The following is a 14,326-nucleotide window of genomic DNA, read 5'->3' as shown; positions in this document are numbered from 1 at the left end:
CTGCCCTGCTCCAGCCTTCCAGGTGCCATTCCCAGACCCCAGCAACTGTACACGTAGCTGAGCAGAGAGACCTGCCCTGGGCCAGCTTCAGAGACACAGTTCTGGAACCGGTGTGTCCATGAGAAAAAGGAAGCTCTCTTTGTTAGGAAAAGAACCAGTGATGGAAGACTTTGCTGCAAGAGCTGGCCGAGTAAAAGCTTCTTTTACGAAAAACAGTGACCCCCCAAAAAACTTTGAGTCACCTTCCCCCTACCTCACTGCATCTATTTCCCAGCAGTTGGAAGAACTATGGAGAGCCAAAGGGACAGAGGTTGAATTCATGACCGATCCTTCTGGAAGCTTTGTCTTTCTGCTGACCAGAAATAATTTCCATACATTTTCCTAAATATATGAGAGTTAATTGCCAATTTGCATCTTGGTTTGAGTATTCAGATCTCAAGATGGAAACATAAGCCCTTTATTTCAAGAAAAATAGACAAAGGAAAACGTCTGAAGCTCATTTTCTAATGCCCAAAAGGCTCATGGAAAACAACTCAGTGGTCTTTCTTCTCCAGCAGACTCTTCACAAACATCTTGGAGGAGAAGCACTCCCTTGGGTTTGAGTTGTTTTATGTGATTTCAGTTACATCAGAGAATTTATTCTCCACCCCCTCAAGCCTCGCCAAATCATTAATTCTTGAAAGAGTAACAGGATTTTCATTTCGCTTCATGTGCCTCCTTGTAGCCAAACTTGACGTCAGCACCTTTTGTAAGCAGGAAACTATGAATTAACACCCTGCATTTTCATGATGAGTCCCCTTATTGAGGCTGTGTTAGGGAAAATTCTTCACATCCTTTGACACTAACTTGCTCGCATTATTAATTTAAATGTCTCAGGAACATCATCTGCTTCTACTAAAATTAATGACAAATGAGTTCTGGAAAGTGGCTTCCAGAGCCGCCCTCATAAGAACAGTCAGGGGAAAGCTCAGTGTCTGAAACGCTAATTGAGATGCGAAGCTTAATAACGTGTGTTTAGCTATGACCCTAAAATCTGCTCGCCTCACAACTTTCCCCATCTGGTGTAATTTGCTTTCTCTACTTGTAAAAATGCACACGACAGCAACAGCATGTATCGTGTGCCATGTTGCAACAATGAAGCTTCGTCTGGCACATTCTTCACCAAGAGAAACTTATTTCTCACCCTGTCTTTACCCAACTTCCAACCTTTCATTACACTTTGCACTGGAGGTCTGCCCAAGCACCATGCCCCGGCCCAATCCCACTTTGGAGAAAGGAGATGATGGAGCCATACCTTGTACCCGGGTTTCCGCCCTCTTTTCTTTGGGATCTTCACTGCTGGTAAAGAACCAGCTGAAGCAGAATAAATGTTATGAACTGCCATCTTCACAGGTGTCGAGTGAAGTGGGGGTCGGCCTCGCTTTCTCCCCGGGATCCTCTGAGACTGCATTTCTGCTGGTGCCAGTCTTACAGAAGGAAGTGACAAATCGCTCACAGGCAGAAGAGGTGCTAAGAATTAGTCCAGACACAAAGCAAAACAAAAACAGAAGTGTTTGTTTGGTTTGCAAGGCAAACATGGATCCGGTTTGGTGATTTTGGCCATACCTACCCCAAAGGGAGGGGAAGACCAAATAGGAGAGAGCCAGGCATTAGTTGGAGCTTTTAAAGTGCTTTTGGGCTCCTGGTATAATTTCAAGGATAGTGAATTTCCAGGGGACTATAGTGAAGTAAGGAAGATACTGGCTAGGTAAAGAGGACAATAGATTCCCAGCAACCAGTACAACCAGTAGTATCATCAGCAAGGAGACAGTTTTATCTATGTGCCTCAATTTCCCAGTTAGTTCAACTTTGAACTGAAATAATAATAGCATTAAATAAACACAACCAGTTTTTTCTCACATTCACTCCTATCCCTTTGGCTGGGTAACAAATAGTTATACCTTTTTCCCCCCATGAAATAAATTTAATAGAGGAAATCAATTGTATTAAAGTTGATTATGTTCCTCAATCAAAATGTAGACAGAGATTTGCATATGGAGACGTTCATTTTTATGTGATCCAGCTTCCATACTCTCAAAAATAAAATGAATAGAGCCCAATAACAAGCAATCGGGGGATGGTTAATACATCTAAAGAATAGCACAATCAGCTAAATACAAGCCTTTAACAATACTCTTTTTAATAACATGAGGTTGAGTGAAAAAGCATCCCACAAAGTGCAGGTAAAAGTTGTCTCAACTCTGCAAAATTTTATGTGGTGATTAAGTGGCCAATAGCAAAGATGGTGGGACTATGGGTAACTGCTCACCATGTACAAATCCTTTCCCCCTTGTACTACTATGCTCAGCATTAAAAATACTTAAAATAAGTGCTCCAACCAGGGATTGAACCCACACCCTCTGCTTTGGAAGGCAAAGTCTTAACCATTGGACCACCACAGAAGGCCTACAAAGCTCCTTTTGTTGAATAGGTTTTGAAGATTAAAGAGAGGGTAACAAACTAATTAGTACTTTACCCTAAGAATTCGTATTACTCAAAATTACACTTAACTATCCCCAAATCTCTCAATATGCCAGCAATAACTTCCTAAGGAAAAATAGTCATCTTTTAAATTGCATTCTTTTTTTCTACTTCCCTCTCCCTAGAGGGAGGAAAAGCCAGGATTTGTGCTGCTTTCCAAGTCCTTCTATAGAAAGCACATCAATCTCAGGAGTACAAAGGACCTTCCAGGGAACTAAATTGATCAACAGACTTCATGCCAATGGAACAACAGTGAAGTATTTTTAGTGGAATACTAAGTACCTCCGTGGTTGGGGAGATACTTGGAGAGAGTCTTGTCACAGTCCTCTCAATTCACAAAACACCTGAATGATTACGTATTGTATTTCATCCATCAATCAGGGAGATGCTGTTCACCAATTCCTTGTTACAAATATAGACCATTTTAACACAGAGTCAAATCCAATTTTAAGTAATGGGACAGAAATTTTTAAAAATTAAATAGGTTTTAAAAAATTAAATAGGTTATTTAATAGGGGAGTCTCAAAATAACTTCTTGGAATAATTTCAGAGAATTGGAGGAAAGCATCTACAAAATGGTCCTTTCAGTAACAAATCTAGACATTCTGGAAAAGATGGTGTCAAAAGTCCAAGGTCCCCCAAATCTCCCTTTCCAAAACCAAGATATGAACAAAGAAAAGTAAGAATAGCAAATATGAATACTTTTTTTTTTAAGTACCAATATTAGAATACAGTGGAAACAAAAAAGATGCATATTTTTTAGGGAAAATGTAACTATGGATGATAGACAACCATAATTTATCAAATGTTTAAGGATAAGGTCAAGACTAATAGCAAACTAAAATACTCAAAGATATATTAAAAGGCTGTCATCAAGCATTAAGAGTTTCTATGTGTCTTAAAATTTTTTCTTTAAGAATGAACAGCAAAAAATTCCTAAAAAAAAACAAAAAATACTCAAAAGCAAAAAATCTATAAGCATTTAGGCAGAACAAACAGATCATTTACAGTGGGAAAAATAAAAAGGCTAGCTGTCTTCAGCACCATTAGCCAGAAGATAATGGAATAAGTATGATGGTCATTTTTCCCGTTATTTACAGTCTCCAAACTTCCTCCCATCACAGGGACTTTGCACATATAGTTCCCTTTGCCTACATTGCTCTTTCCTCTCGCTCTGGCTTAGTCCTCTCATTCTTCATCAGTTAACTCAACAAAACTCACCTTGAGCTCTCATTAGAGTTTTCTAAGCTTAGAGTTCCTCAGTTGTGACAATTGCATGTAAAGTATCCACAATGGAACTTGGACAAAAGAAGCAGATTGGAATGTGAGGATTATACCACCTGCAATACCTCTGACCTAGCAGTCATCTTTTTTTCTGCCAACATCTATGACACCAGGGTGGGCTAACTTGTTTGCTTGCAGAGGATAAAAGTTAAGACCCTTCACTATTTTTCATATAGAGTTAATAAGAAGTTGAAGGATTCATTTGATGAAAATAATAGTTTTTGAAATTATAATTATACCCTAAAATAAGACTTGAATAAAGAAAAAGTTTATCATTGGACAAATTGGTATTTTACCTAAATTATTCTGTAAATTAAGTGCAATCACATTAAAAACCCAAACTAATTTGGGGGGAAAAAAAGACAAAACAAGTCTCAGGACAGACTTGCCCTTCTGTTTCTTAAAATGTGTTTTTTGTTGTTGTTTAGTCACTAAGTCATGTCTGACTCTTTTGCTACCCCATGGACTGTAGCCTGCCAGGCTCCTCTGTCCATGGGAGAAAACTGTAAAAGTGGCAGTAGTTTGGGTACAGAAATAAGCAATCAGATCAATAGAAACATTAGTCCAGAAATTAAACTTATATTTTCATTTGTTTGAAATTTAGAATCATTTCATATCAATGTAGACAGCTCAATAAATGGTTTGTGGACAAAGGGCACTTAGAAACCAATAACATTTTACTATATTTATAAATCCTAGAGATATCCAAGACTAATACATACAAAAATAAAAGAAATATTAAGAGGTGCTGGAGACAATATAAGTCAATACTTTTATACTCTTGGGACTGGAAAGGACTTTCTAAATATGATGGAAAACTTGGGAAGTGGGCAGGGAAAGACTGACAGACATGACCACAAATGCCTTCATACAGGAAAAGGAGAATCATGGAGAAGGTTGAAAATAAATGAAAATCTGAGGATACTATGTGTGCATATGGAACCAACAGAAGGTTAATATAAAGAACTCTTTTAAATTATTAAAACAAAAATGACTCTCCAATAGAAAAATGGACAAAGGACACGGAAAACTCACGAAAAGCGCAGGTTATGTTAGAGAAGGCAAGAAAGAAAAGAACAAGAGAAGGAAGGGTCGGGGGTGGAAAGAAGGAAGAAAGAGAGAGAAATAAATGATCAGTTATTACAGAAAAAAAAAAAAAAAAGGATTCTGAACTTTACTGGTTATTTCCCAAAAAGTAAATTGAGGTACATTTGTCATTTATCAGATTGACAAATGTGAATAACTCTGACAATACTAAATGTTGGTGAGGGTGCAGAGGACATTTCCATTTATTGTTGGTAGAGTTAGAAATTGGCTAACTTTTCTGGAGGGCAATTTGAAAATCACAAACTTTACTGCTGTGCTGTAGCTCAGTCGGTAAAGAATCTGCCTGCAGTGCAGGAGACCCGGGTTTGATCCCTGGGTTGGAAGATTCCCTGGAGGAAGACATGGCAACCCACTCCAGTATTCTTGCCTGGAAAACCCTATGGACAGAGGAGCCTGGCGGACTACAGTCCATGGGGTTACAAAGAGTCAGACACAACTTAGTGACCAAACCACCACCATTTACAAACTGTATACATGCACGCTACTATTCTAGCTATATCACTCCTAAGGATTTGTCCTAAGAAGATAATCTGGGGAAAAAAACAAAAATATAAGGCTAAGGATATTCTTCAAACATCATTTATATTAGTAATAGTAAAATACTGAAAGCAATCAAAATATCTCTCAAAGCAGCCTCAGTTTAGTAAATTATTTTGCATTCATAAAATGGGATACTTGTGTGTATATATTAACACACATACATATATATACATGCATCTATAAAGACTATAAAGTAGCATTTATAGTATGATTCTATTCATAACCTTTTTATATATACAGATTGAAATAAATCTGCATGTGCTTAGGCATAGAAAGAGGTCTGGGAAAGATAATCATCAAAAAGTCTGATAGTAGTGGTCTCTGGGCAAAAGAATACTGAAAGATGTTTTTGCTTTCTTTTTTGTACCATTCTGCATTGTTTGAAAACTTTAAACCATAGGTAGGAAAACAGTTTAAAGGGAAAAATAAACAATGAGTGACTAATTCTCATTCTCTGAAAGTTTCTATTGGAAATTTTTGTTTCTTTCGATGGCCTTTTGTTTTCTTGTTTTCTAATGCTTTGGGCTCCAAAGCCACAGAACTTCACTGGCCACTGCTTTAGCATCTCAAGTAAACTGTAACAAAAGCCAAAAAGACATTATAACCAACATTACAGAGAAGGTTGTTTGAGAGCTAAGAAGACTATCCATAAACAGATGGTGGATGGGGTGCTTTGCTGGGCCCCTAAGAGAACCAGCTCACCACCCTTACCCACCTTGACACCACCTCCTGCAGGCTCTTCTATCTAGTTGGCTCCTGGATTACTGCTCTCCACCCAGAGATTTCCATTCATCTCCAAAGACCTTCGAAGACCTCAAATGCTGTCCAAGGACATTTGAGCCATGGACACATAATCTAATATCACCAATCATATAAATCATTTGAGAACTGTCAAAATCTCAAGGTGTATATGACACCTCTGAATTTCTCTGCTTTCTCTTGAGGACTTCAGTGAATACAGATGGCCTCTGTTCACTTCAGAATCAGAGCCATCTTGGAGCAAAGAGTTTTAGTAAACATTAAAAGATTCTGTCCCTAGAACAACTTAACATTCAAGTTTCTAAATCTCCAAGTTATAACCCCTTAAGCAGTTGTCAAAACCTGGCAACATATTAAATCAAGTGATTTGCTGCTGGTTTCCTAAGTCTCCTTCATCTTATACCACCACCACCCCCCCCCCCCCACTGAAAAAAAAAGGCTTGGCTAGAAATATTATAGCTGAAGCCAAGAGAAACTAAGATCCAGTCTTTGAATTTGGGGATGACAGTTTCCCTGTTAACCTTGCAAATATAATACACATAAATCAAGATTCTGGCTAATGGTGCTTCATCAAGGTAAAGAACAAGGAATTACCAAATTCAAAGCACACACCAACCCCATGGGACCACTGAGTCACCTAATTCAATCCTGAGGCATGTGTTATATATCCATTCATTCATTCACTCTTTCATTTATTAATTTATCCAACAAATATCTGTTGAATATGCAGTGAGTGTCGAGTACTATGCACAGGCACTTGGATTACAGATGAGAATAAATCATTCACATCTCCTCAGATACTCACTGTGGAGAAGCAGACAAGTAAGAAGGCAACAATAATACATGAAGTAGCTGCTGCTGCTAAGCTGCTTCAGTCGTGTCCAACTCTGTGCAACTCCATAGATGGCAGCCCACCAGGCTCCCCCGTCCCTGGGATTCTCCAGGCAAGAACACTGAAGTGGGTTGCCATTTCCTTCTCAAATGCATGAAAGTGAAAAGTGAAAGTGAAGTTGCTCAGTCGTGTCCGACTCCTAGTGACCCCATGGACTGCAGCCTACCAGGCCCCTCCGTCCATGGGATTTTCCAGGCAAGAGTACTGGAGTGGGGTGCCATTGCCTTCTCCGACATGGAGTAGAGGGTATAACAAAGATTTCCTATTAAATGACATGCGAACATCAGGGATGAAAGAAATCATTCTTTTAACTGGGTTGGAAAGAGTGGAGGCAGGAGAAGCACAGAAAAGGTGACATCGGAGCCTGGCTTTTCCAAGCAGAAGAAGCTAAGCGCACAGAACTGGCAACAGAGTAGGTATGTGCAGGGATGCTTGGTGGTCCCTGGAGAAGGGATGGGCCAACCAGACTGGAGGCAGGGGCAATGGCTGCCTGTTGTTTCTAGAAGTACTGAGAGGAGGTAGTTACAAGGCTCTCTAACCTCCTAATGGACTTGAGATTATTTCCTTCTGCATGGGATGGGTCCCTGACCTTAGTGTCACACTCTTTCTCACTGTCACTTTAAAAGTACAACCAGAATCCTATTTTCTCTTGTTCTGGGGCACCCGTTGAATTCACCATAAGCCAGAATTTCTAGTGTCATTTTTTTTACCAGCAGCCTTGTATGCACCTTAATATCCACGGCTCCCCACTCTGTTTAGGTCTGTATGTGAGGTGGTTTCAAGCAATTAAGATGCGCCTTGCCATCTGTCTAAAATTCGGCTGCTCTGCATGGTGGCCCAAGTCTTTCTGCTTCAGAGACTTTCCCTTCTACATACTGGTCTCTGTCTTCTCTCAACTTTCTTACTGCCTATTGCTTGCACCACTAGTTTCAGCAGGCACTGATTGAGTGATGGTTTATCTCATTCTCTCATTGTTTCATGCACATACGTGATTTCTGTGCACCCCTGGAGGCCAGGGGCTATGTTTCTTTCCTCTGTCATTCTGCACTTCAAAGCACCTGGTACAACGTTGCCCCCACAGAGTGCACCTGGCACCTGGGGCAACGCTGTTCACTGTGGAGTCTGCCATCTCGCTGAGGCTCATGGCCCACAGTCAGGGTCAAAGCTCTGGGTTCAAATGTTTTAATTTTGGATAGAAACGTATCAATATAATAGAACACTTTGCTGGTCAACGAAAGCTTCATACCATAAGAGGCAGGACAGTAACATAATCTGTTGAATGGAAAAGTATATTCCCTTAAGATACATTTTTTCCCCAATTCTGTCACAAGAATTGGGCCAACAGAAGCCAAAACCAACACTCATGTAGACTCACTCCTAGCACTCACTTTTTGCTCTCTGATACTATTTTCCACTTAAAATAAAACCAACACTCCTTAGAGAGCTGATTCCATATCTGGGGGACAGAGAAAGGTCGGAATTAGCTTGGAACATCTTATTACTACCAGACAAGGATGACTGCTAAGAGGACAAAGAAGCAAGTTGTAACAATTTATGAATCAACAATAATAAATGGTGGTATAGTAAATTGGAACGATTGTGAAAGGCTATGAGTTCTTTATGATATTCAGAAGAGTAAGCTAAGGTGCACCAAACTCTATTTGTAATTTTTTTAATGCAATAGAAGTAAGAATAGAATAAAATATAATTTACATTTCTTTTGTTGATTTTAATAAGTATAGGAGAGTTTTGTTGTTGTCATTGTCATTTAATCACTAAGTTGTGTCTGACTCTTTTGCAACGCCAAGGACTGTAGCCTGCCAGGCTCCTCTGTCAATGGGATTTCCCAGGCAAGAATACTGGAATGGGTTGCCATTACCTTCTCCAGGGGATCTTCCCCACCCAGGGACTGAATTCACATCTCCTGTGTTGGCAGGCAGGTTCTTTACCACTAAGCCACCAGGGAAGACCATGGGAGGGTTTATCTACAGGTATTTTTGTTCCACTGATTGCATACTGATGTGCCCTTGTCTTTCCATGTTTAAATACACATGGAGATGATAAATGTCTTTCCATATCTAATACAAAGAAATTATAAATAAGTCAATTTGTTCTGGAAAAATAAGAACCAACTTAGGAACAAAAAGGACTGGGTAGCCCCAGTTGTTGCACATAATAACCAGGTAAAAAGTGGGTTGAACAGAACATTCTTAGGTGATGAGTCTGTTAAATGTCTTTTGAGGGGTTACAATGTGCAGACTTATTCCCTCAATCCCTGACACGTAGATTCTAGATGCAGATAGTAAGTATATAGAGACTTCAAGGCATAAGTGTCTCCTTGCCCACAGCCAGAACTTCCAGCTCTGCTGCCAGGTAGGTGAAAGGCCTTCCCACTCCCTTGTAACTAACTGGTCGTTGGCTGAGAGGGCAGATTCTAAAACCTGTCACATCCATTCCACCCTTGGCCAAACTTATAAAAGCTCTTTCCTTGCTAATACTGGAACCTTCCTTGTATCCAGTAAGGGTGCAGTAAGGGTGCAGGGTGATAGCCAAAATGTATATATTTAAGGAGGAAAGATACATGAAGCAAGAGCAGAGAATATGCACCTCAAAGTGGGGAAAACATGCATCCCGATCTTCAGGGTTAGAGAAAACATTAGAACATTTGAAAGCATGAGAGATAGGCACACTACAGAGTGACAAATTATTTACTGACTGGGCAGTAAATCAATCAACTATTTTCTGGGTCTCACCAGTCCCCTCAGCCAGCACAGGAAGAAGAGAAATTTGCTTCTAACTCCAGCACTGCCGTCTGGCCTAAAGCTGCTCCTAAGAGGTGTACTTGAGAGAACAAGGGAAAGCAGAGGACAAGCCCAGAAGGCACTGGCTGCTACCTTGTTGGGGAAATGAACATGAAAGAAGTCTTGTTTGGGTTTCAGAAGCAGGAGACCAGGCCTCTGACCTGCTTCTGATCTGCCTGGACCCAGACCAGATTCTGTGCATGCCTGCAAGCATAGCAAGTCAGGTGGCACTTTAAAAAGAAAGGAACGGAGTGGGTCTTAGAAGTCTTAGGCCCCCAGAGGTCTGGCCAACCCTGTCTCCCCACCCTGCCTGGGGTCTAAGGAAATCCTATGACTCACAAGGTGAAACAAACAGCATTATAAAAAGTAAAATCAGAGCTTCATTTTTGCATGCAAACTAATGGTAACATCAGTGTGCAGCCTAGAATTAGAACCAGGAGCCCCCAAACTGCAACTTGAAGTCTCACCCATGGGGTGTATGCACTGCCCAGAACCTTTTCCCAGTTGGGATTCCCGATTGCTGTTAACAAGGGACTTTCCCAGCGCTGTTTAAGTCTGGATGTTGGTCAACCCAATTTGGTGATGTACGTGCTATAACTCTTTTCTGTTGTTTCTGTTTCTCTTCTTTTAATGACTGTATTTTCAAATTAAGCCAAATAATCCTCTATTAAATATTGAAATTGTTTATTTTGTGTGATGAGTGATTTCTTTTTTTAATGAATCTTTCGAACCTAAAACATAAGTAAAATTTTTGGCAAAACACACTTTCTTGTTTCAAATGTTCATCCCTTTCTAAAAAAATCAAGTTCCCCACACTGAGAGGCCTTTCTTCCCTTTCAGGTGACATTCTTACAGAAAAGAGCTCTCTGGAGATTCTGTGGGCCAGCACTGGGCCTATCTCTTTCAAGTCCCATCCTTCACACTGCCCAGCAATTTTCTATATGAGAGGCCTGGTACCCAAGATGGCTTTCCAAGGTTGCCATGACAGCTGACTGCTGGCTGGGTTTGCCCAATGGGAAGTGCCAATCTGAGTTTGGAGGGTGGCTGATGGCATGGGTGAAGCCAAGGGCTCTATCATCCACCATCTTTGCTTTGCTAGGCTCTGCCAGAAACCACCTATGCTCTGAGGCTCCAGCTCCCACTAGACAGGCCCACACAGTCCCACACTCTGCAAGGTGGCCTGGCCCTGCCTGCAGCACCACCACCTCCTCTCTAGCCTACAGTAGTACCACTGCAGGGACTGTGGCTAATGGTCCAGCCTCCTGGGTTGGCCCGTCCATCCCTGTACCTCCATTTCCCTGCGTGACATGCCCAGCCCTTAAATACTAATGAGATTTCCTAGTTAGACCCCTACAGGCAGACATGGAACGGCAGGTCAGTTAGTGACCAGGCAGAACTTTGTAAGAAAGACTCCTTTGGGAATTTCCCATCTTTCCTTCTATCTCAAAGAATGGAGTCTGTCTTTCTGTTGCCATATCTGGAGCTCTGCATAGCTGCAAACCCCTCGGTTGTGTGGAGGAGGGAGGTGATAGAATGCTTTCTGCCATTGCTGTGGTCAGCAGAATTGTGGTTAAGAAAAATAAGAGCACATAATCTTCAAGATAAATGTTTAATTTTACATAGTAGCACGGATAGCCTGCTATCATATGGTAGGTGAGGAAGATATACTTACATATACATATATTCATAGATAAATACATACACTTTTATATGCATAAAATATCTCAGAAAGTATTAAAAAATGGCAGCAATCATCTGGAAGTTGGTAGCAGGGGGACTGGAACTTTTCTCTGCACACTCTTTTCTACCTTTTATATTTCGTGTCTATTCAAAAATAAAAATAAAATAAATTAGCGCATCTACAAATTCTTACTCCAGAGAAGAATGAGTGAGTGGCTCTGTCATCCACAACCACCGAGCAGCAGGGCTCCCTGCACCAACATGTGGGGGGTAGGATGGGGCAGGTGCCCTGGACTCTTCAAGGACCACAAATCACAAATCATCCTGTGGGCGCCACACTCATCAGGTGCCATCGTTGTGTGCATTCACACTGACCAGATACCTAATATCCCAGTGATGTGACTGATTGGACCAGCAGCCATTTCAGTGGGCATTCACAAATTCACAAATTCCTTCAGCTGCCTCCCAGGGTCAGCCCTGAGTAGCATGCCAGGAGCTGGCAATGGAGCTTGCTAGAGGCACAAGGGGGGAACCTGACCCTTCAAGACACATTTCCACATCTCTATAGGCTCTAAAGAGATGGCACTGACACAAGAGAAAGCTTAAGTGGTACTCAGTTCAGTTCAGTTCAGTCGCTCAGTCGTGTCCGACTCTCTGCGACCCCATGAATCACGGCACGTCAGGCCTCCCTGTCCATCACCAATTCCTGGAGTTCACTCAAACTCATGTCCATTGAGTCGGTGATGCCATCCAGCAATCTCATCCTCTGTCGTCCCCTTCTCCTCCTGCCCTCAGTCCCTCCCAGCATCAGAGTCTTTTCCAATGAGTCAACTCTTCGCATGAAGTGGCAAAAGTATTGGAGTTTCACTAGGCAACACAATCAACTCACTGAGCATGTGATGACTGGAGAGATACAGGAACACACTTATTTGGACAGTGCCTGTGACCCACGGGCTGATCTAAATACTTTTAGAGGATTATTATAGTTTCCGTAGCAGTAGGGCAGCTTGTACTGGAAGACGCTGTCTCTGCTGGGAGGTGGAATCAGTGAATTTCTGTCACTTGGGCTCTGAACTCAGTTTACAGTGCAAGGAAAGTCACTTTTTAGGGCAGCTACAACTATATCATTTTTTTTGCAAACCACGATTTCCTGTTTTGTTCTCTATTTATACTTTACATTTAGTTTTAAGAAAGCACTAGCGGTTTGGTGTTTTGGTTGTTTCTAGTTCAATCTTTATCAACAAAGCAAACTTTCTTTTCAAGACTATGTTTTGTAATATAAGTGAACTGTAGGCCTAGATTCCTTTAGAATACTTTGCTCAGAAAGATTCTTAAAGCTTTAATAATAAGACAAATCACAACTCTCTAAATCAATGTCTCATGAAGTGGGAATCCACTCAGCAGTCTTGAAGGTTGTGAATTCCTCAAGGATTTCACACAGGGCTGTTTTAGACAGCATCCTTTCAACACAAATGTTTTCACACAAAATTTCAGGCACACAGTTGTCCAGGTTGAAGTGCAGAAATGTGTAACTATGATATCTGCATTATGATACTCTTCACAAAACACTAAAGTATCCAAGACACTTTGTTAGTTGTCTCAAGACTTAGCAACTCAATGTTTGCCCTTGAAGAATTTGTTGTCTAAGAAAGATACACACCTTGGCTCCACGTAGGCATGGTACATCACTCAATAGAATACAAATACGAAAACAACTCAGGAACCAAAGCCCTCGCCTCTTTGCAAGTCAAGGAAAGATGTATTTTAGAGATGAATGGCAACAGCCCTTAAAACTGATTTTGGTCCTCTGTGTTCACTGGCAGAGCTTTGCTTTCCCAGTGTACAAGGACCGTGTGTGTTTCTTTGATTGTGGGGCTTATAGGAGGAGCTGGTGCGGCCAGTGAGCAAGGATCAGGTCTACACACACACCACCTTCCAGGTGGCCCCTCTGGCATGTTGTGGTGTGCAGAGCACGGCCAAATTCTCAGTCTCAGTCTTTCAGGATGGCTCAGAGCCTGATGATGCTCTCAGGTCACTGGAAAAGGAGAAGCGGTCATAGCACACACTTGGGGTCCAGATAAGGAGCGGTGGCTGGTCACCACAAATACAAAGCCTCTGCAGAACAGGCCTGCCAGCCCATGGTACAACAGCCAAGTTTATGTTCAGGTTTTCCCTGAGCAACTCCTGCTTCCCTTGGGACACACCACCCATGGAGCATGGGATCCCAGGTCCCACCAGTCCCCGTAAGCTGCTTCCCTCACATCTGTGCCTGAGATGCTGCAGGTGCTGGCCCTGGTAGACGTGGCAACACACAGGACCAACAAGGTAACAAACAGAGGATGGATCAGTAAATGGATGAAAGAAGCATCTGAACGTGCACACATTATTTTGTTAAATTTTCACTATGAGCCTTTAAGGCAAGTATTATTATGTACCCCCATTACACAGATGAAGAGTCTGTCAAACCTACACAGATGACGGCTCAGAGAGGTTCTGTGTCTTGTGCCAGACACAACCTCTCCCAACCACCACCTGGTTAACAAGATGTTAGCCATTGAGACCCAAAGGGGTGTCACCTCTCAGGGCTTTTTGCTTCTGGCTGGAGGTGGAGTGGAAGATGTTGCATTTTAAACCTGACCAAAAAGTCTGGAAGCCTCGCATACAATTTGAGAGAAATCAAGGATGTTATTATTGTTGTACCTGGGCAGGGTAAAGTTAGTGTGACCTCCTGGGGCCCTGCAGG

The 14,326-nt window shown here is 41.6% G+C and overlaps 1 protein-coding gene across 7 annotated transcripts in view; it reads right to left on the bottom strand.

Moving 5' to 3' along the window:
* The window catches only part of SCML4 (Scm polycomb group protein like 4), a 100,029-nt gene that overhangs the window by 55,379 nt on the left and 30,324 nt on the right, over positions 1-14,326 (bottom strand). For 4 of the 7 annotated variants that reach the window (XM_086317464.1, XM_086317463.1, XM_086317462.1 and 1 more), the window contains one exon: positions 1,295-1,509. The exons of the other annotated variants lie outside the window; for them this stretch is intronic. In XM_086317464.1, coding sequence (XP_086173590.1) covers positions 1,295-1,450 — 156 coding nt within the window. In that variant the 5' untranslated portion in view covers positions 1,451-1,509. The remainder of the gene's footprint in view (positions 1-1,294; positions 1,510-14,326) is intronic. 7 annotated transcript variants of the gene reach the window in all.

Source organism: Bos grunniens, chromosome 9, assembly GCF_055505025.1.
Source record: "Bos grunniens cultivar Pamir isolate PY7600 chromosome 9, Bosgru_T2T1.0, whole genome shotgun sequence".
Lineage (NCBI taxonomy): Eukaryota > Metazoa > Chordata > Mammalia > Artiodactyla > Bovidae > Bos > Bos grunniens.
Note: the sequence above shows the minus strand (reverse complement) of the source record. Positions and strands in the feature narration are given on the sequence as shown.